The sequence below is a fragment of the Eurypyga helias genome, unplaced genomic scaffold (assembly GCF_000690775.1).
Source record: "Eurypyga helias isolate BGI_N326 unplaced genomic scaffold, ASM69077v1 scaffold4840, whole genome shotgun sequence".
NCBI classification, from domain to species: Eukaryota; Metazoa; Chordata; class Aves; order Eurypygiformes; family Eurypygidae; genus Eurypyga; species Eurypyga helias.
Window position 1 is genome coordinate 5,595 of NW_010227537.1, and position 23,464 is coordinate 29,058.

Genomic DNA, 23,464 nt, shown 5'->3' on the forward strand with positions numbered 1-23,464 from the left:
CCCCCCCCCCCCCCCACGTCTGAAAAAAATGTCCCCCCCCCCCCCCCCCCAAGTGTGCTGAGTTTATTTTTTTTTTTCCTAGCACATGACAGAGCTGTAGAAGACATTAGGAATAGAAGCTGAGCAAGTGATTCACAGTGTGTTAAGTAATGTTGACATACTTTGCTTGGATTTGGACTGTGAGGAAGCGAGAAGGTTAGTCCTGCCAGGAAAATAAAAAATCCTAAGAGGTTGAGAACAATTTCTTATTTATCTGCTTACCTCAAGAAAGCTGTGATAATGGTGGAGTCTAAAAGAACCAAGATAACTGAGACGCAAAATGCATTTGTTTCCTGGCCAGGTGCTTGTGACCTCTTTGGGAGGACAAACCTCCAGAGCAGCCTGGCTGTGGATTCTCCCTGTTGCAGTTGGCAATGGGTTTCCCAGTGGGCTGTGTTGATCCTGCGGCCTGAAGAGGCAGTTACTTAGTTGTGGTTCCTTCAGACACTATGAATGTGAAGGTAAAAGTGACTGTTACCCTGCAACTGCCAGGATGGTGTATTGAGAGTGCGAGACTGAGGCTACACACTCAGTGCAGTAGCAGGAGAACATGAGGAGGTGCCTAAGAAGTCACGTCTGTTAGGGTAGCGTTCAAGCAGTGCATAGAAAGGAATTAAATAGCAGTCAAGCAGTGTGGATGCTCAAGGTAACAGATGATTGGAATTAATTAGGCACTCAGTTACTACTACAGTGCAGTCAGCTTATTGCTCTCTGCTGATAATATTTTTAACTAAAAGCTGAGACGCTCATTTCACGAGGATATTCCTGAGGCTTATTGAGATACTGCGTTTTGAATGTCAGGTGGCTAATGAAGATCTCTTTAATTCAATTACAGTGTCTGCCTTGCCAAGGCAGTCTGTGACTGAGTGGTTCTGCTTGCATTAGCTAGTATTACTTGGATTTTCAAGTTTGAATTTTGTGAGGAAGCCCTATTTCTCCTGTAAATAGCACGTTGCCTCCATGGTAAGGAAAGATGAGATGATAGAATAGGTTTCCTGATACACGATTTAGCAGTTTCTGTTTACCTCTTTGTCTCTGAAGAACTGTTGTAAGGGAGCTGCATGTGCTGCTTATAAAAATAAGACCATAACTACAGGATTGGCCAATTTATCTGGTGTTGTGTTATAATACAGTTAACACTGCCGTTTTTGGACTTCTTGGCTTTTAGTCTACTTTCTTATGCTAGTAAGAGCTGCTTTTCCACACCCTTGAATTTGGGGTATAAGATAATAAATCCCCTTCCTTTGGTAGGCATCTTGCTAAGCACATACAGAAGTGGGGTGGAGTACTAGACACTGCCGAGGTATGTTACGCTCAGCCACCATCTGTTATGAAAATTCCTGTATTCAACTAATACTCGCTTTACAGTTTCAGCATTTGTTTTGTCTGTGCCTGAGAGGACTACTTCAGTTTTATCTCAGAAGTCAGGTTTCTTTAACTGTTGCAGCCAATGGCATCAGTTTATAAAGCTCTGATTTAAAAGAAATCTAATGTAGTGGGACATGCTTATTTAAATAAATAAGTAAAAGATGCTATAAGGACTTTCAGGGAGAACAGTTTCTGTCTGTGTTTGAGAATTTGTGTGAATACTTTTTAAAGGTCATTTTTACTGCTAGATAACATTTTCTCTGAAAAAATCTGATTCCCACACTCTGTTTTGGGTATTGTATGGTTGGTTTGTATACTTTAGAAGAAACTGAACATGAAATTATGATGCTTTGGAACTGTCAGCATAGTTTTTCACCCACTTTCTCTTTTTGGAAAAGAAATATTATTTTAGCTACTACTATTTTGTAGTTCTGTGAATGAATATTGTTTTACTGTTGTTCTGTTGCCATTCAGCAAATACTTTATATGTGCATTTATGCCATCTCTGCTTATTTATTTCAGTGCAATGCGTGTGTTGTTGTCCAAGTTACCACGGCCATGGATTGTTGATGAGAAAAAAGATGATGGTTACACTGCCTTGCATCTGGCAGCTCTGAATAATCATGTGGAAGTTGCTGAACTTTTGGTGCATCAGGTAGGGCTCTTTCCTCAGGAGGATTCAAATGTCACGCTTCAGTTAACCATCTGATGTGAAAATAGTGTGCCGCTTGTTGCCTGCGATCGCAATGCGGAAGCGAAGGAGCAGGGAAGGGCATGTGGTGAACTCTAAAGGTCAGACTTGCTTTTGAGATCACTGCAGTGGCCAAATGGTACAGGGGGGCTGAAAAAAATGATGCCTAATTTGATTCAACAGATCAACACCTGTAGAGTGAATATTTAAAGCATTTAATAACTTCTGCTCTCACATCTCCAAACTAGGAATCATATTCAGGGTCTTACTCAGTGTCCTAATTGACCGCCTTGCCCGTAGACGAATTGCTGGGATGATAACACTGTAATGCTTTGAATATCTTTCAGGGCAATGCTAACCTGGATATCCAGAATGTTAACCAGCAAACTGCGCTGCACCTTGCCGTTGAACGACAGCACACACAAATTGTTAGGGTAAGCGTCTTGGTTGTGATAAGCCAGATGGTTAATGGTACTTGACTCGAGCTGGTTGTAGCTGTTAAGATGTGGGTAATTAATGAACATTTAAAAAAACAGTTTAACAACATGTCGTAGGCATTGAATGTTTGCACGATCAATTTTGATGGGTTCAGAAACATGCCAGCTTTCGCAGAAGGTCAGTCGGCAGTATGAAGGACGCTTCAGGAATGCCAAGTTTTTGTACATGTCCAATATGGTTTCCTCTGTGGGGTGGCCAGTTCCAGCATCGCTCCTTGTTGAGTAAGGGAGAATGTTTTCCTCTTGTCTGAGTCTCATGGCCCTCTAGTGGGAGTTTCTCTGTTACTTGTCTGAGTCATGTCCTCTAATGGGACCTTCAAATAGCATTTTTGATGCCTCTTGCTTTGAGGAACTATTCTTACCCATAGCTTTTTCAAACTGTAGCTAAGTGAAACTTCTTTTTACAAGTTTAACTACTTTTCAGTCGCTCTGAGAGTGTAACTTTCCCTGTTCTTAGCTTAGCAGAGCTATAAGAAGTAACAAAAGTAGCTTACCAGTGAAAGTAATGCTATTTCTGTTGTTTTTACTCACGTGGTTGCAAAAGTTAATAGTTCCATTTAATAGAACTTTGTAAAGGGCGCAGGAAATGGGAGCCTGGCACAGCTTGCCCGCTGTGGCCTGTGTGCACTGTCCATACAAGACCAGGGACTTAGCGTTTGGATTGCTAGAGTGGGCTGTGGGGGCTCACAGAGAGCACTCACTGCTGTAGGTGTTCCCTCTGAGTGAATACATCAACCTGGCCTTGGCCCTCTGTGTCATGGTAGAGAGTCGTGTTAGATTACAAACTGTATCTTACCCAGGCCTACACAGAATTGTCCCCCTACACAGACCTGTATCTGTGGTTCTGTTGAGCGTTGCTTTGCTGTAAGGTTTCTCCATGTCCAAGGCTTGGTGGATGTGATCCCATTACAGTGAAACATGTGATATGGCCCTATATCTGGAACTGCTTGCTACCAAAAGAATGGTTTCCTAGAGTCAGTGTCACTTGCATCCTGCAAACTATTTGGCAGCTCTATTTGGTGATCTGTTATGTCCTTCTGGAACTAGTGCCATACCTGGGAATACAATACTAACACAGCAAATTAGCAGGAGGGTAGGCATGTAGAAGAACTAGTATGTGTGTTGGACTGACGTGCTTATATCCAAGAATGTTTAAGTGAACAACCTTGTAGAGTATCTGTACGTCAGAGTTGGATTAACTTTGAGAAGTCCTAAAATAACTCATGCAGCCATGCACAGAACATGTTGGCCCTGTATTTCAAAAGTAATTCCTATTGGGCACCTTCCAGGGCTGGGCTTGTACCCTCAGGCATCTGTGGAATAGTGGTCAAAGGTAGCAGGGTTCTTTTAAAAGCCCTGCTGCTGTGACAAAAGGCGGAGGGTTTGGGTTTGGGGTTCTTAAAAATTTTGGGGTTTTTTTTAACCTCTGCAAAGGCTTTGAATTTCCATGCTAGCCAAGGATTCCAAGTTGCTTTGAAAAGACATCTCTTACAGATTTTCTTCCAGCATAAATTCTTAAGCAGTCAGTAGCTAGTGGCAGACACAAGATAGGAATATGACAAAGAAAAATTGGGCCAGAGTAAGTCTATTTAGAGAGTGTAAGAAGTTGGGGCAGGAGACTGTTGAAACTATTAGCTGGTTTTCTTGGTTTCACTTGTGGAAGAAAAGGTTGGGGAAAATAGTGAGCTGCAGTCAATTGTAGGCAGGTATTTCCTGGAAAACTAAGTTCTGGATTCGTTTTAAGCTAAATTCCTTTTAGCCTTTTCTGGAGTCTGAGATTCTTTGGTTCCAAGAGGCTGAGCTCCTTGTGAGCATGCGGGTTCTGAAGAGGGAGATCCCACTTCATGCATTCCTGTTTGTAGGCTATGCGTTTTGTCGCTGCTGATAATCCAACTTCTGAAGAGTAGCAGAAGCTCAAAACTAAAGTTAAAACCTCAGCTGCTATCTACAGGTTTCTGAATAGTGACAATGACAGGGTTTAATTTTTTAGGGGCAATTGTTATTTGTCAGCATGTGTTATTTGTTTTGTTTAACAGCATATTTAAGAAAGTTCCAGTACACCGAAATACAGGAAGGTAATGGCAGTATGAATAGGAGGGCCTGTGCAGCCTTATGCTTGCTTTTGTGTCATGTGACCTGGAACCTGTGTCTAAAATTAGCCTTAAAGACGAGTCTTAGTTTATTACTTTCCAAAGTGTTCTGAGATAGTATGTAATGGTGTCAGTGGTTTTCATGCCTTCTGCTGAATAAGGATAACCCGAAGTACGTGCTTAACTACTTTGCTAATGGGAGGACACTATAAGTTAGGCTGTAAAGTTTAGCATGGTGTGGAAGTAGTGATTTTTGAGGTCATGTACTATTGCCCACTTGTTCTGTCTCTGATATATTGCAGTAATGTGTTACATTGTTTGTAGGCTGTCTTCTCAAATGTAAAGGTTTTGGACAGTAGAAAGAATACTCTGAAACAGCATCTCTTGTAGTGCTCCCTCAGCGTACAGGCAAGCATTAGGCTTCTGCTGAAAACAAGCTTGATATTTGAAAGAGAAATGTTTCAGTTGAAGGCTGAGCTCCAACCTCCAAGTATGGAAAATAAATGTAAATAAACCCAACTGTGAATTGTAGCAAGATAAAAGAACAATCCTTTTGGACCCCCTAGAGCACCCTAAACCATAGTTTCACTGAAATGAGTTTTAAAAGGAATAAAAAGGTTTTTTGAGTTTTAAACTGTGTTATCTCTCTTTTCAGCTCTTAGTCCGTGCAGGTGCTAAGCTGGATATTCAGGATAAAGATGGGGATACTCCCCTGCATGAAGCCCTGAGACACCACACCCTGTCACAGCTCCGCCAACTCCAAGACATGCAAGATGTGGGCAAGGTAGATACTGCTTGGGAGCCATCAAAGAACACAGTAAATAAAATGCATTTATTTATTATTTTTTTTTCCCTGTAAATTTGTCTCTTTATTTGTCTAGTTTGTCTAGTTCTGTACTGTTGAACTGCTCTTTGGCAGTTATGTAGACATGCTGCATTACTGCAGTGTAGGCAGAAATTATATTGTTATATGTGGCTTTTCACATGTAGTCATTGTCTTTGTATGAGAAAAGCGTGGGTTTAGTTCAAAATATTTCTGCAAACCTGTCTTGCATAGTGAACACTTATGGCTGCCATAAAACAAAAGTAGGTTTTTGGGAAAGAGAAATAAGCAGTATTACAGTACAGAATAAGACTAAAATTATGCTTCCTGTGATTCCACACTTGCATGTCTTCGTAGCTTATAACTGTTTAGCTGCTTCTATAACCATCTGAAAACTTCTTCTCTTAGAACAAGGCATGCGCCAACTTTGTGTCGTGTCTTTATTAGTATGTACCTTTCTGACAGTTCATTTCAGACACTGTGCTGTAGTAAGGAAATAGTCAAAGAAAGTCCAGGTAATGAAGATCAAAATGTTTTATTGAAAAGAGAAATAACCACATCCAAAAACCTTCATGAACACCATATGCAAAGATGAAGTTTATAGTTTTGCTAAAAGGCAAAGGAGAAATAAAATTCTGGAGTGATTGGGGTGGAGAAAACCAAGCAACAATTTTTTCTTTGTAATATTTAAAGGTGCACAACATAACAGTTGGTCAGATTCACTGAATCATTAGCTACCAGTGTCATAATATTGTTTTCTAATCTATCTGTGGGTGATAAGTTTTGTATTTCATTCAAAAATAACCCACCCCACCAACTTTATTAAAAAGCCTTTATACAGTAATTCCACTGTACAAATGTTTTTCAAGTTGGTTACTTAATGAACTCACTGAAATACACTGGAGTAAGCTTTGAAAAGATTTAAAATAAGACTGGCATATGTGAGGAAATTCTTGTGTCCTTTTAAGTGAGAGGAAGAAAGCAATTGCAGCTCAGTTGTTTCCATGATCTGAAATGGACTCTCTGAGAGGTGGTCAGAATAATTTGTGTGCACGTATTTAATTGTGAAACGGATGAAGGGGAGATAAATACTTTTTCTCTGATCTTGCATTTCATAAATAGGTTTCTGTGTTGCTCATCTTATTAGTGGCATCCGCAGCGAAACTAGAGAAGCTGTTTTGAGTTGTTTAACACAAGTGGGATTTTTTTTTTTTTACTGCCCTTTTAGATTTTAGTTTTGGGGGATTTTGTTTCAGAGAGTAAGTTGTTGGTTTTTTTTTTTCTGGTTTCATTTGACCTGTATCCTTAGTTTTAAAATAAATACACTTCTGGTCTATTTCTATTAAAATAAAATTTTTAAAAAGGCAGGAGGAAGACACCACAACAAACAAATGAAATCCCTGTGTGATTGTATCTCTGATCACATAAAATTATTCTAGTGCTTAAAAAAAAGAATTATCATAATTGACCAGTACCTCCTATGTTCCCTTGATCAAACTATTGGTCACTTATTTGCACGTTGTTTAGCTGCAGAGGAAATTTTTGCCTATACGTGCCCTTAGAGAAGAGATGGAAACTTGCTTATTTTAATTCTCTGTGGTGGCAATGTAAGACGTGGCTGAAATGTGAAAGTCAGAATGGAGTCAAGCCTGGCTGAAATATACCTGAAAACTCTTAAAGATGATCATATCAAACTACGTTGAAAATGTTGCTTTGTCGGAAATAGTAAATGAGAACAGTATATCTACCTTTCTACCTTTATTCACATAATGGGAAAATGCTATAATGTAGGCTCTTTTTCCAGGAATCATTTTTAATAGTAAGCCACTTTTGGCCCAAAACTGTATGTCAGAAAACCCCCAGAATCTAGGCTGCTAACATATGTGCGGGCATCTGGACCTGTAAAGCCATCCAAGGACATATTCGTAATTCGTCTTGTGCAGAACTGCAGTTACTGCTGATGGATAATAGGGGATAAATAGGATTAATAATTTAGTCTGGGAAACAGTAAAGCTTGCTTTCTGTGACTGTGATGACTGAAATCAGTGGAATCCTTTTTTTTTTTTAATTAATTTTAATTCCTTTAAAGACTGGGGAAAACGTCAAATAAACTGAAAAAGAACAAAAATCTCAATTGCAGGATTTTAGATGGTTTTTGTATTTTATAAAACATTGTTTGGAAGGATACTTTATTGAAATTCTACTATTTGTAACGTTTTGAGCATAGTTTAAGATATGAAACACACTTTTTACTGATATTGTGTGCTTTATTTCCTAAGTGGAATTACGTGGAATGATTTTTAGTAGTTCCTTCTGTATGTCAACATTAAGCTGTTGTAATAACAAAAGATTTTTTTTTTAATGTTTCTTCCATTGTTTTTTTGATAGACTATTTAAAATACATGTAGTGAACAATCTTAATAGTACACAAGGCCCTGCACATTTTAGGTATCAGTCTGAAAAATGTTTCTGTGCCCAAGCACTATGAACTGTGAACCCCATTTCTTCAATTTAGAAGTTTTTCGCCTAGCACATTGCAATGATTGTACAGCTGGGAGGAGGAGAAATTTTCCAAAGTACAGTCTCCACCACCACAAAAAAGTCATTTCAGTTGCTTTATTACAGATTCACCTTTGCCCAGGGTAGTTGTTATTCTAAACAAATGTATTGTTCCCCGAGCTCATCTAATGTAATTTATTTTAATATCTGTATCTTTCAGACCCTTAAAACACTTCTAAGATTCAAAATTGTGCCACCACCTAAATCCTGACTGAAGCTAAAGAAACAGTAATGTAACCTATGAGTTTACAGCTTTGAAGACGGCTCAGTAGTTACAGTTACTTAGGTGATATTTACAGACTAAACCCAGCACAGTGTGGGTTACACCAAGGCTGCCCTCCCGCAGGTGAATTGGCTGGGACTGGCTGGTGTTGATGAATCTTAGGGCTAGCACCCTCCAGGCGAGCCTGGCTGCAGCCACACTACACGCTAAGACATAACATCTATTTTTGTGCATGGGTTGGGGTTTTTTTGTTCATGGTGGTTTCTTTTATTTTGGTTTGGGTTTTTTTTTTTTTTCTTCTGTGTGCCTGAAACATTGCAGACTGCCAAAGAACTGTCATGGGCTGCAGTGTTGTCCCAGCGTTTTCGAAGCGTACAACATGCAGAGTTATTTTAGGATTCGAGATTTTCTAGAATAATGTTGATGACTGTTCCGGGTGGAGGAGCCGGTGTTGGCATAGTGCATATCCACACTGAGTGAAGCCAACTATCCTGTTAGCTGTGTTTGATTTTTCTGCTTGGAGACACAATACCTGGTCTGTTCAGGAACAGCTCAGAGCTTGTGAGGTACAGGTGTGGATGGTAAGAGAACGCTTGTCCCAGCAAGTAAGAAAGGACTACAGCAGATTGTTCAGTGTAGGCATGCCTACTCTACCAACCTTGGAGCAAATGAGCTTTTACTGGATGTATTGCTACCTTGGCTGGATTACTGACATGGCCCAAGGTACTCCGGCAGAAGCTAGATAAAATCTGGGCTTCACTTTTGCCAGTGCTGTAATTGAGCTGCAGAGAAATGGTCTGAATTTATAAACAAAAACGTTTTGTGGTCTGAACACCACAAAGCAATTTCTCTCCATAACTTACTGGATTTCCTGGTATGAAGTGTTTCAAGCTGTACTGTTCTTCCTTGATCATAGGAGAGAAGGCAGGAGTATCTGTGAACCTATGAAGTAACCTTGAAGAGTCTTGTAGCACCTCAATAATATTTATTGATGTAAGAACTCCTAAATAGGGAAAAAGAAAAACAAACCATATAGGCTGATGTTTAAAATAATTGCTTCCCTAAGAAACTGGGTGACTGTATAATGAGAAGGATAATCATAGAATCACAGAATGGTTGGGGTTGGAAGGGACCTTAAAGCCCATCCAGTTCCAACCCCCCTGCCATGGGCAGGGACGCCTTCCACTAGACCAGATTGCTCAAAGCCTCATCTACCCTGGCCTTGAACACTTCCAGGGATGGGGCATCCACAGCTTCTCTGGGCAACCTGTTCCAGTGCCTCACCACCCTCTCCGGGAAGAACTTCTTCCTGATATCTAATCTGACCCTCCCCACTTTCAATTTGTCCCTGTTCCCCCTTTTCCTGTCACTACAGGCCCTTGTAAAAAGTCCCCCCCAGCTTCCTTGTAGCCCCTTCAGGTACTGGAAGGTGCAATAAGGTCTCCCCGGAGCCTTCTCTTCTCCAGGCTGAACAAGCCCAATTCTCGCAGCCTTCCATCATAGGAGAATCTTACACTTATCAAGGCTTCTGATACATAGTTCGCATGCTGCAAGACATGGACCCAAACCAAGCCTTATTCCTCACAAGACACCTCTCAGGATGGGGGAAATCACTTGAGAGATTTTGAAAACTTTTCTTTGTAGCTCAGACTTCAAGATACGCAACCTCTAGGGCTGCAGTGGCAGGTGCCTCATATTTTAAATGCATTCCTGTATGCTGTCATGTCTAAAATAGCACATCTGGTTCTTAAAATACAAAGTGGTTGTTAATCCAGCCAAAATTACTTAATTTTTAGGGGCAATGCTTGACATCCATCTTTTAGAAGACAAGCTGCAGAGATAGACTGAGCAAACTGAAAGTGGCATAGAAAGGTGTACATCAGTCAAATTGGGTAATTAAACCAATTAGTGGGAAAGAGGTACATTCTATCCTGCCTCTATCCTAGTGTCAAAGCCTTTATAATTCTGGGATTTAGCACTTAAAATTCCTTGAATTGGAGCTGTCCCACCCATGCCATACCAGTTCCTTTGAATATAGTCTATTTTAGTTTGCTGAAGGATTCTTAGAGTTGCCAGCAGTTTCATGATATATGTAGTCTGCATTGTACTTAGGCATTTCATATGATCATGCTTTAATATAAAAGTATGTTGGGAGTAGGCCCAGAATGCTCTAGAGTAGGTGAATTCTCTCCTTGCTGGGCTCTGGTCATGAGCCCTCTCTCTTCATTTTTCTAGCTGGCCCTGTGAATTGTGCATAATAAGTACGGGAATACAGAAATAGTTGTAAAAAGGCAAAGGAGCATTACATGATTAGGGCAGGAGGACGACAGGTATCTGAGTTTACATCCCTCCAGCCTGAGAAAGCAACTGAAATCAAGTCTGTCTTGGGCAGATGCTTTACTCAGACTACAAGTAAGTGTGCATTCATTTCTCTGCCCGACCGTGTTTTAGGTCCAAGTGTGGTGGTGGGTAGCGTCTTGTCTGAACTCAGCAATGTGAGTATACTTTGAGTGTATTCTGAATATACTCACTGGGGCTTTGCCCTTTACGGTGCTTATGGAAGGACAGCCACTTCACAAGCAAGTATAGGTGTGAAGGAGATTGAGTGCTGCAATAAGTGCACTATTCCTTGGTGAATTTTTGTTTGTTAAAATAAAGTTGAGCATAGATGACTCAAAATTAAAAAACCATATGATTGCTTTGATTTCTGGTTCTAGAGATGCTTCCTTGGGCTTACAGATTTGTACGTGTGTGTGTGCATGTGCGCATGTCAAGTGGTTTTCCTTTAGCCAGCCTGTTCCTAACTTCATTGAGTTTCTCAAGTTGCTTACGTGTTTGCTTTCTTTCAGTTAATAATGGGACTTGGCACTCAGGGAGCAGAGAAGAAGAGTGCAGCGTCTATTGCCTGCTTCCTGGCAGCCAACGGAGCTGACCTCAGCATTCGTAATAAGAAGGGTCAGTCTCCTCTCGATCTCTGCCCTGATCCTAGTCTCTGCAAAGCATTGGCTAAATGTCACAAAGAAAAAGTCAGGTTGGTATATTTGTAAGATACGTGGTTTCCAAATCTCTGCTTCCTATAGATTAACTTAGGTATTTGAAAACGTGCCTTTGTTAGCAATAGTGTTAAAACATGCAAGCTTTTTTATGACTTTCAATTCTTTATATTTGATGATACACGGAATGCTATTTACAAACACCTTAGTTGAAACTTCTACAAGTCTTACAGGACTTTCATCTGTGTCAGCATGGGAGGGAGGAGAATGAGAAGGTGGCAGTGTGCAGGTGGAGATTGGTAGAACTTCAACCATCTCACGAAAAGTGTTGGCGGAGGGGAATCGCTGAAAGAATAACTAAGCTTTGGGAAAGGTTGCTCGGGGAGATTGTGGAAATCCCTGCCCATGCAAGTTTTGAAGACCGGAATGGGCAAAGCCCAGTATGAGCTGGTGTGAATTCACGGTTGCCCCTGCTTTGAGCAGTGACCTCTGGTGTACCCGTCAACCTGAACGATTATATGCTTCTGTAAAAAGAGAAGAATGGGCAGGCCTGATGTCTCAGAAGCACTTCCCTAGGAATTAATTTCAGTGAAATGTCATGTTACCAGTGTGAGAAGTTTCAGCTCACTGCTTGTCCTGTTGTGTTCCCACCATTGGCTTTCATGTTTCTCATCCATCATTCCTCTACGCAAATCAAAAATGTACTTGCAGTGAGAGAGACTGGTTTTCTTGACGATACCGTGGTGCATAAGGTGCTTATTTTTCTTCAGTCTGTCTGTCCCGGGCCGGTCCCTGTGGCTCCTCTTCCTTCCCGTAGGCTGGCAAGGGGGTAGGAAGGAGCGGGTCTGTTCAGCACGCGCTCCCCCTGCTGGGTGAGCGCCCCCGGGACGAGGATCCATGGGGAATTCACCGCGGGAGTTCTGGCCTCTCACAAGCCTGCCCCCTCTCCAGGGACGGGGAGTAGATTCAAGGTTCAGATGTGCAGTTCTGAATCTCCAGGCTCTGTCTCTATTAATAGTAAGTAAACTGTTAGATGGGAGGGAAGAGAAGCATCACGTTCATGAGATGCTACTCTAACTCACGTGGCCTCTTCCTGTACGATGCCTTACCTGTGAGTGCAAGCGAGACCTCGCACTCTAGTGTCAGCTGTACGTTTGGGGAAAATGCAGTTTGGATTGCTTCATGGCGATACACTGGTGCCTGAATGCGTAGGAGCATATAGATAATTAGCCAATTGATGTCCAGCATTATTTTCTTTTTTTTTAAATTCTTAAAAGTAAGTTTGACTGCAAGGTTTCTTTTGTAGCGGTCAGGTTGGTTCCCGAAGTCCATCTATGATCAACAATGATTCTGAAACTTTAGAAGAATGTATGGTGTGTTCAGACATGAAGAGAGATACTCTGTTTGGCCCATGTGGACACATCGCCACATGTTCTCTGTGCTCACCACGGGTGAAAAAATGCCTCATCTGTAAAGAACAAGTTCAGTCTAGGACAAAGGTAAAAGCTTCCAAAGTTTGTTGGTTCTCTGTGTTTTTTAATGGAAAAATAAAAAAGAGAGGAAGGAGAAATGTGGTGTGTTTTAAATGGTATTTTGCCTTTCAGGTGTCTCACTGGGTGGAATTAATTTTGCGTTGTAATATCTTGTCCCAACATTGTATGCTACTCTTTTCTGTTTGCCTGTACTCATGGCCTATCTGGTCCTCATTCTCTTCCCACCTTGCAATGTCTTTGTTGTTCAGGTTATCAGAGTTCCTCATAGTCACCTGAGGATACTTTATTTAAATAGCCTCCCCACCCACTCCCCTGTGGGTATTTTTTTTTTTTTCCATGTTAAGATCAGTTGCTGCTTTTCCTGAAGTATCATTTCCTTCAGTAATACCCAGTTCTTCTGAGTTCTTCTGTTCCTTAGGACTGCTTGGAAAGATGATTTGCCTGTAAACTGAGTTAGTAAATATGTGCTTGGTTTTGAACATAATTACTTTCAGCTTTCCTGTTCTCTTTCTTTGGAATCATGAGTTTCATTATGCTGTCTTTCTCCTTCAGAGTATCAACCAGTTGTGCTGTATTTTGGAGACCTAATCCAAGTAATGTCCTCAGGTTTCTCATATGGTCACTCCCAAGTATTTGTCACTATATGGGTGTATCCCCTTTGCTCTTCTGAGTTATTCCTCGCAATCACCAAGTCTTGTCCCCCTGTTGCTTTTTGTCTGGTTTTAATTAAACAAACAAACACACAAAAGCCACTCATGTTCCACACACAGGTTTTATGTTTTGTAGAAAACTCACTCTGTCCTTTTTATCTTTTTCCAAAGACATTTGACTAGTCCACCTCTGTGGTATGACTTTTTTTCCCCTTCTACCTGAGAGTAAATATAGAAATTGTAAATATGGATTTGCACTGGTTTTACTATTGACTTTCTTATTTCTTATACCTTATTCTACTATTTTGCGGTGCATATTTTCAAAGGTCAAATGTTAACATAGTGTGAGCTTTTTCTCTATGCTTTCTTTATAGTTAGTAAAAGGGTTCTGCTGCTGGGTGATTCAGAGTAGCAAGTAAGGCAGGATTCTACTTCCATTCATCCATCTAAATAAGCTGATCTATGGAAATCAGCTTTCCCAAGTGAAAGCTAATGTTTTTGGATCACCTTCCTGTGATTTTATTTGCTAAATTAGATTGAGAGAGTGGAATATCTGTTCAATATTTCTCTTATATTCTTCTATAGAAAAGCTTATGGTAATATCTGCAGGGCTAAGGAACGCATGAACCTGGACAACATTTCTATGAACTGGAAGAGGTGGTCCAGGCCAGTATGAGTGGAGTGGTACGTGATGTCTGTAGTCACACTGTGTATACAGTTCATCACATTAAAGGGCTTGAGAAACCCTAACCCAGACTATTAAAACATCACTATAAAAGTCTCTTAAGTGAATTTCATGGAATCACAGAATAGTTTGAGTTGGAAGTGACCTTTTAAAGTTACACTCTAGTCCAACCCCCCTGCAGTGAGCAGACGCACCTTCAACTTGATCAGGTTGCTCAGAGCCCCATCCACCTGACCTTGGATGTTTCCAGGGATGGGGCATCTACCACCTCTCTAGGCAACCTGTTCCAGTGTTTCATCACGCTCAGCATAAAAAATTTCTTCCTTATATGTAGTCTATATACCTTTCTTTAGTTTAAAACCATTACCCCTTGTGCTATTGCAGCAAGCCCTGCTAAGAAGTCTGTCCCCATCTTTCTTATAAGTCCCCTTTAAGCAGTGGAAGGCTGCAATAAGGTCACCTTGGAGCCTTCTCTTCTCCAGGCTGAACAGCCCTGATTTAAGTATATGTGTGGAACAAAGAAGGAGAAAAGAATCAAGAAAGAGGACATGTACTGTCTTAGCTGCTTCTCTGTGCCTGTGAGGGTACTGAACATGTAAATACTGCCAGCAAATGTCTATTCGTAGAAGTCTGTGATAACTTAAATTGCGTTTTTGAGGTAATGAACTAGTTAAAATAACACTTCTTGAAGTTGTCTTAAAGCCCACATGCCTTGCCAAAGAGAGTGTAAAAGCAAATCACCGTAGAGAGTAGGAGATAAACTGTTCTTATGTGTGTTTATTGTTCTTTACAGATTGAAGAATGCGTAGTATGTTCGGACAAAAAGGCAGCAGTGCTTTTCCAGCCTTGTGGTCATATGTGTGCATGTGAGAGTAAGTAAACTTAACAGTAAGTTTGTCTTTTTGAAGTAATCTTGAAACAGAACACTTTAAATCAGATTATTTAAAATTCAGTAATAATCTGACTTCAGGTCCAATTTACTTGATGGTCTGATGTGATAGAATTTTGAAATCATTTGAGGTGGTGGTAATAAAATAACTGGAGGACAAACTGGAGATGTAAAACAAATCCAGAAAGGAAGTGCTTTTCCATCTGAATTATTTAATTGTGACTGGTCTTGCTCACTGCTGTATATCATTAAAACTTCTGAAGTAATTAAAATTAATTTTATTGCTTTATTGCAGCTTTTGAGGAGGCATTCAGGTGTTCAAATGGTGTTTTAAAAAAATATTGTAAATAAATACCTAATATGCTTCATTACGAATCCACAGATTTGCACAAGAGCTGTATTTCTCCCTAAAAGACACATCATATATTGTTGCAAAGAGTGCCAGTTATGATCCACTCTGATTTTTCCCACGTAGCAAAAAAAGACGTAGGGGATTTTCAGGTATTTTGACAAGTTTTGAGAATCTGTGGATGAGAATGCAGCCATCGCCTTGTCACCAGACATTTCAGGGCTGTTTTGAAGGGTCATTTGCAAAGAGCAGTCCTTGTTGCTGAGGATCTGCATGAGAGGGAAGGTAATCATTCCCAAAAGTAACTGCTTACTTGGTCTTGCTAAAGAAATCCGGTTTCTTCCTCTTTTCTGGCTGAGAGACTTGGTACTGAATCACTCATTTTACAGTCACACTGATCTGGCCTCTTTCACTGTCTGCAGCTGAAAGATGATGAGAGAAGTTGGTTTTGATTGATTTCCCAGGAAGAGGACAGTGAAAAGATTGGTTGCTGTGATGAAGGATTTCAGCAGTGAAATACACAGCACCAGGTCTAAGCTGTGACAGGGACAGCAAAAGGTTTACCAGATGTAGATGATGTCTTTGCAAATTATTCTGGACATCTTGTTCAAGCAGAATGAGAGTCTTCAAATTTGTGTAGTTTATGGGACCCACTCTATTGATTCAGAGTACACCTTCAGCATTCCTGAGACGTCATTTGCCTTTTGTAGAAGAATCACAGCCTCCTTTCTAAGATTACATCAAATGATACAGGTTTACTCTTTTAAGGCTAAGGAGCCACACCTGTTTGCCCTTGGAATATGAGGACAGTAAGTGAGATCCTTTCTTCTAAAGGGAGGAGCAGGTAGTCGAGACATTCGTGGAAGTTCTGGTCCTAAATATGTGTGATTTTACTTTCTTAATGTCTGTAATTCTTGTGGAATAGGCATACATTTGTAGGAAGAATCACCTGATTGCTTGAAACGTTAAAATAAACACAACAGGTTTACTTTGAATCCCAAACAAGACATGTTTATAGGTGTGGTTTGCAGAAAATTATGTGAAAAGGAACACTAGTAGCTATTTGTATTATAAACGTGTCTTGTGGCGTTGCTGTATAATTACAGTGAATAAACAGTCTCATGGATAGGACAGAAGAGAGAGGAAATAGCAGTATTCAGAGTGGATTTATTTCTCTGTCCTCAGATTGTGCAAGCTTGATGAAGAAATGTGTACAGTGTCGGGCAGTGGTTGAGCGAAGAGTGCCTTTCATAATGTGCTGTGGAGGGAAAGGTACAGAAGATACCACTGATGATATTTGTGAGTGACACCAAAACCCGTATTCTTTCCCATTCCTTCACCAACTTCTTGTTCTCATTCTTTCAGATGACTTGAGTCTTTCCTCTCCTTTTTAAAGCAAAGTTTGGTAAAAAGAGTGTTAAGCTGGGTATCCATTAGGTCTTTGCATGATTTTCTACACTGGTAGCAGCAGATGCAATGGTAACACCGGTCATTACACTAATGGATTGCTTCCAGCATCCAGAGTAGAAGCTGAAACATATATGACTTCTTGGCCACTTAATGTTCCATGAAGCAAAAGCTGAAGATTGTCTGTAATTGTGCAGATGAGCGAATAAATTTGGGGTTTTTTTGCTTCTGGAACTCTGACTGATAAAGGAACGGCAAACAGTTTGCATCCAGGTACAAGCAGCTTTCATGGCAGATTGTTCAGTTTTACATCTGCTGCTTTGACTACTTTTTAAATGCTTTCTGACTTTTCAGAATAGTTTCTATGCATTGTTCCTATTTAGTCTTTGTATGTGTGGTATGCAGCGTTTGAATTGAGTTTGTGTGTCATACTTTTCCTAAAAATGAGTAAACCTTAAAATCAGGTTTTTAATCCCAGAAAATTTAAAAATTTGTTACTTGAAATACTTCTCTATTTTTCTGTTTCTTATAATAACATTGCTTCCTAGATCAGTCAAATACAGGAATGTTAATCTGAGCTTGTTCAGATTTTGAACAGACTTCTTCCAAGACACTTGTACAGTTTGAACACCAAATGGAATTGGCTGTGTAGATGAAAATATCGTTTCAGTGAAAGGATTTGGCTTTATTTTTTACAAGTGCAAAAAGATTTACTGTGGGAGCCTCACTGACAAATATGAATGCTAAGAAGTTCATTAAGGGGCTACAGGCATTTTGAAAATCATTATTAAGGAAATATTTGTTAAGGAAGCATTGCCACTAAACTCAGATAAGTTCTTTAGGAGTTCAGTTGCAGTGATGATATAGTGAATTTAATTAGTTTATCAAGTATGTTTGGCTAACATTGTTTCAGACAGTTGGAAAATTGTACTTAGTACACTGGAAATAATTAGTCCTATTTCATTAAATTAATGAATAATATCTTATCTTTATTTCCTCTAAATTACAGCAAGTGGAAACATTCCCGTTTTGCAGAAGGACAAAGACAACACCAATGTCAATGCAGATGTACAGAAGCTGCAGCAACAGTTACAAGACATCAAAGAACAGGTAAAAGTGCTGGAGAAAAATTTTATGGACCACTAAAATAATAGAAAAAGCCAATGCACGTTCTGTTAATTACAACAAAGTGACATGTTGAAGTGCTTCAGTTCTTCAAAAATAACCAATATTTTTGTGCATGGTGTGGCTCATACATCTATGTACAGGCTTAAAAAAAAAAATAGGTGGCTGTGTTTGAAAAATCCATCTATCAGAGCTTCTGTGTTGGTGTGAGTAAGAGAAGGGTGCTCTGGTGAGCCAGTATGTTCTCTGCCTATTTAGCTGGCCTGAGTGTTTAGGTACAGCAGAAGCTGTTTTCATGGAACAGTAATAACAGTAGATATTCTTTACTATTCTGTATCTACCTGAATCTTTACGTGTCTGTTCATGAACTGCCTTTGAACAGTGGTGGGCAGTTACCTGTAGTATGAAGGCTGTAGTTTATGTACTCTTAAAAAAAATGGTGGTGTTGCAAAATTAAAACTTTTATAAGTTCTGTACGTGTCATTTGAATGTTTGGAATGTGAACGATAAGGTTTGTCTTTTGCAATTCGGCATAGTGTTTGCAGGGGGAAATGTATACAAGTTGAGTATAGATTGTATTGATTATTCACTGGTTAAGTTAGATGCAGTTTAGAAACCTAATGAAGACTAAGAAATAAATGTTTCAGGTAGACAGTTATCTATTTAAATTTGTGTCTGCAAGTTTAGTTCCATTAGAAGTGCTTACATAGTTGCCTATGTGCGGAACTTTTCCTGTGTTAAATTACTAAATGGTGCCCTTGCTTTTCTAACTGAAAAAAGGAAAACTTGATTTTGAGACTTTTTTCCAGCAGTAAAAGACCTGGGGTATCTGGCTATTTTATGAACTTACTCTCAAAACTCTGATAATGTGATTTTTGACTTCCCTATGTATAATATAATTGGAAAAAACTTTTTGTGGATACAGAAAACAAAAGTGTTTAGTGCATTACTCACCTTTTCCTCTTGCAGGCTTACAGCAGTCAGTAATACTTGAGTGATGACAGCATCACATCTAGTCCTGGTAGTTGTTGCTTTCAGCTGTTCATGGAAGCTAAGACTAAAGTATTTACGTTGTTGGTTTTAGGGCCCGTATCTCTAAAAGCTTTAAATTTGAGAGCTGGCATGCTGTCAAGTTTTAACCTCCGTGGCAGGTCTGTGAAGAGCTGTTCCTGTCATATGAAGACTTGGCTAACACTCCAGTAATAGAAATTCAAACATCTATTTCAAAACAGATTCCTTTGTAGTTTTTGTCTGCCAAAGAACACACAGATTAAAAATTGTCGTTTGAAAAATGCATGTCTGTCTTGACAGTAACATCTGGAGTTTCTAGATACCTCTGGCATCTACTGTTTACCTTCTGGTTTACTTTTTAACATTGGATGAAAATAATAAGGTTACTCCTTTAGCATTTAAAATTATATAGGCAAAACCTGCAAATTGATGCTTAAATACAAGTAATCTGTTTCTTCAGATGTATTTTTTCTTTTCTGGTTCCTTTAGGAGTTTGTAAAAGATTAGAATTCTGTTTGGGTATGCTAATATTTTCATATATAGGGATGTGAAAGGCAAACTTCATTTTACAGTTTTTCTTCTTGATTAGATGTGATCTTGGGGTTTTTCTCAGTTTTCGTAGGGTGCTCTTTTAATCACAACAGTTTTCTCTTACCTTTGGGATTTGCTAGCTAGAAGCTTTCTAATAAAGTTTTATGCTGTTTTAGGGAGAATGATTACTTCGTATGTGTAATTTTCTACTTGTATTTTCTGATTTTCATATTTGCAGTAGTAAGAAAGATCTAATACCAGAACGCTTTGAGAATGCCCTTTTGTCCAATAATTTATTTGAAATGTGTCAAACTAAATATTGTTCATTGCCTCTGTCTAGAAATAGGTGGTTCTGGTGGTTCTTGTGTGCATCTTGGCTTGAGCCTCTTTCATGTTTTCCTTGGTGGCTTTTCTGCTTATTCTTGGGCAAGTTGTGTACCATACTAGTGAGTAGCAAGTTGGACTTGATTAAAGCTGGTCACCTCATCTTCTATATTTGTGCTTGAAATGGTGCACAGCATTCCACTATAATTGTGTATTCTTTGGATTTGTGCTTTAACAGGTCAGTCTTCATTTTACACTGATATTCTTGTACTTAATTTGTTCTCTTTCAGCAGGTATAATCCTATGTTTCAACTCATACCTTCCATGATTATCTAATATGTTAGCGCAGCAAGCTTTTAAAACCATTTCTGGTGCCAAGCAGAAGTGATGCTGATGTCAACAGAATCTCCCACATCTGATGACCACACCATTCTTCAGGGATTCCCTGAATGTGAACCCTTTTGACTGTAATTGCAATACCTTCACTCCATTTCATACATAATCACCACCATCCATCTAATATCTTATGTATGTTCCTTCACCATACTTACATCACTTTCTCCTTAAAAATAAATTTATTTTGTCACTGTGCACCTGTATATTGTTGGAAAAACTGGTTTTAGTAAAGAGCAATTGATATTTGAAGCAGTTTAAAAAACCTTGTTAGGCGTAAAAATTGATTTGAATTGCGAACCCAGTACGATGAGCACTTTTTCAGACTACTTTTATCCAAAGAAGTAATTGTCACATAGAAGAGGTATATAGTCCCTTTTTATACCGTTTGCTTTCCTTCAGAAGATGGGAGTCAGGTGTTTCTTGCAGGTAAGAGTGGGTGGTTTCACGCACAGAGCATTCCAACAAACTAATAGAATGATGGAACAGGTACTGCTTATGTCCTGCTGCTGTGGCACAATCTGGGCATGAGGCATGCAGTGAACTTTTTTCTACTGTAGAAGTACATACAAGCTGATGGTTAAATAATGAATGCACATTGAAAGTTGGCTGAAAACTGCGTTGTTTGGGCTTTTATCCCACTGGGAAACTGTTGAACTAATCGAGAAAATCCTTGTCAGAATAGAATTGCATAGCAAAGAGGAAGTTTAGTTGTCCCTGCCACTGACTTCTGCTGCATGAAGGAACTTAAAATAGCATCATCAAGAAATTAAACAGCTAACGTATTTTAAATACTCTGCACTCATGCTAAGCAGGAGAAATTGGGCAATTTGCTAATATTGCATACGACTGCAGATAAGGGGTATAAAATGAAAACATTAGGATTTTTCTGCTTCACTGAATGAAATAATCAAAAGTAATGCTTCTTCACTGGGTTTTGTTTTTTTATTCTGATGCATGTTTTCATTTGCACATGATGGTGTGACATTTGGAGAGGAACTAACCGTTGTAACTTTACTAGTTCTGACATTATGTTTGGACGCAAAAGCAAATAATTAAGCTAAAACCGTAGAATAAAGGCTAAAATTTTTTTCTCCAAAGATAAGATTTGCATTTGCTTTGTCAGTTCATTGTCAAAGGACATGTCAGTACTGTCAGGTTATAGACGTTTGTCACAGGACAGCTATAGGGTCATTGGAAATGGTTCTTCCATTGGTATTTGAAGACTGGAGGATACTGGAGGAAGAATGTTCCAGTTGTCCCATTGGGATGTGAAGGTGGTGACTTGGTGTGAATGGAAAAATTAGCAGGGCTGACTGACAGACAGTTGGTCTCCTGCACATGTTTACTTTGAGAGTGTTTTGTTACAGTACTGTGGAAATTCTGACGACTCTGGAGGACAGCGTTTTTGGGGAGAGTTGAAAAGATTTTCTTAAAATGTTATGCCAATTTATTTTTAACTGGAAGGTTTCCATCCCTGTTAGCCCATTATACTGGTATCCTGGAGATTAAAATAGGCGTTTGGCCAGATTCCATGCCAATTTAAACTTTGTCTGAGCACTCTGGTGAATTTTTTGGTCTTCAGCTAAGCTGTCTACCCTAGGAAGCAATCTATTGATTCCATGGAAAGTATGCTTTAAGGTTACACTGGCTAGGGTTCCTGCTATGGATTCTCTCTCATGAGATGAGTATGGAAACAAGTCATAGGTGCAAGATGGTGATAAAATGAATTTGCATTTGAAATACAAGCCCTGTCAGTATTTCATGAGATCAACATTTGTAAGTGTTAGATATGAGTAGTGTCTCAGATCTAAGGACATCTTAGATTTGATTTGTTGGACTGCAGAATGGTCTTAATTATCATCTGTTACAACATCTATTAATTTACTAACCTTTGATAAACTGTTATAAATGAAATTCTAATATGGCTGCAATATGTTTATGGTGAAGGAACATGCCTTACCAAAACTTCCATTTCTGCATGTGACAGAATGAAGGACACTGTTCCTTAGTGGCTTGGTACAAAACGAACTTTGCTGCTGAAGAACTTCAGGAGATCTTTTTTGGGCATTGGCTGTCACTTTAATGTTCAGCAATTAAAACTGATTTTAAAAGTTTGCTGTGCTACTGTTATGACTGAAGGTCACAGATTTATTAAATTGTTCTTCATCTGAAACTTGAGATGTTCTTTTGCTTGAGAATCTAGATAACTTCCATGAGCAAAGATTGGAATTGCCAGTATTGAACCTTTACATACGATATTGATTATGCAGCATTTTTATTGCTTCTGCATGTGTTCAGTGCTTGGTGTTTAAAGGTAGGTGTATATGAGTGGCTAGGTAGCCAGAGAAGAAATTGGTTTGTTGTTTTTTCCCTGGCAGATTACATGACAGAAAGGAGAATGTTGCTGAAGAGTATGTTAATGTTGCAAACTTGGGTAATGATACTGAAAATGTGATGTCAACCTACTACTGGTTTGTCTCTTGTAAAGGGACCATCTTTGGAAAAAAGTTACCTAGTTTTTTGTCACAATGGAGTAGAAGCAGCCCAAATATGTTAAGTCCTTGTGAAGTAACAATGGGATTTAATAAAAAAAAAAAAAAGTATTTTCAGGTTAGTGGCTGGGTTGTGCTATGGCAATGATCTGCTGTGCTTAAGATGGCATATTTGTTGTTAAATTTCAATAATTTATATGTTGCATATTTGATACTGTATCACTACTGCCATTGATTATGTAACCTATCAAAATCTCTTACAGACTATGTGTCCTGTCTGTTTGGACCGCCTGAAGAATATGATCTTTCTCTGTGGCCATGGGACGTGTCAGCTTTGTGGAGACCGAATGAGTGAATGCCCTATATGCCGCAAGGCAATTGAACGAAGGATCCTGTTATATTAAGTAGTGGAACCAGGGTCTTTGTCGTATGAGCTCGTAAGGACTTTTTGATTTAAATCTCCATAAGTTTGAAAGGCAGTAAAAGGTTCTGATGAAAACATTTCTAATACTGTAGCACAGGTTCATTACATGGTAATTGTTTGAAGACTGTGAACTCACCAAATAAAAGAACAGTATTTGAACAGTCAGCTTTTAGCTTTATTCTTAAGAAACAACTAAGCCTGAAGGTAATTTAAAGCAGTCTTTTTTTCCATATTCTTTCTGTCGTCTTCAGTTTAAAGGGACAATCTTATATTGTTTTTGTTCATGGTTTTTTAATGTGTGTATCAGGTGTCAAGTGATATAAGGGGTTTTTTATATTGTCAGTTAATATAAAATATAAGTATTTAGGGGTTTTTTGTTTATACTTTTCTGGAGAATGTTGACAT

The 23,464-nt window shown here is 39.2% G+C and overlaps 1 protein-coding gene across 1 annotated transcript; it reads left to right on the top strand.

Annotated features, from left to right (window-relative positions):
• The first annotated feature begins 1,933 nt into the window (after positions 1–1,933).
• On the top strand, positions 1,934–23,201 carry LOC104513238 (E3 ubiquitin-protein ligase MIB1-like). The gene is made up of 9 exons (XM_010156526.1): positions 1,934–2,062; positions 2,446–2,532; positions 5,341–5,502; positions 11,140–11,321; positions 12,590–12,782; positions 14,905–14,983; positions 16,535–16,648; positions 17,766–17,866; positions 22,899–23,201. Exons 1-9 carry the CDS (start codon positions 1,934–1,936, stop codon positions 23,037–23,039), a joined length of 1,188 nt encoding a protein of 395 aa, XP_010154828.1. The 3' UTR covers positions 23,040–23,201.
• The last annotated feature ends 263 nt before the right edge of the window (positions 23,202–23,464 follow it).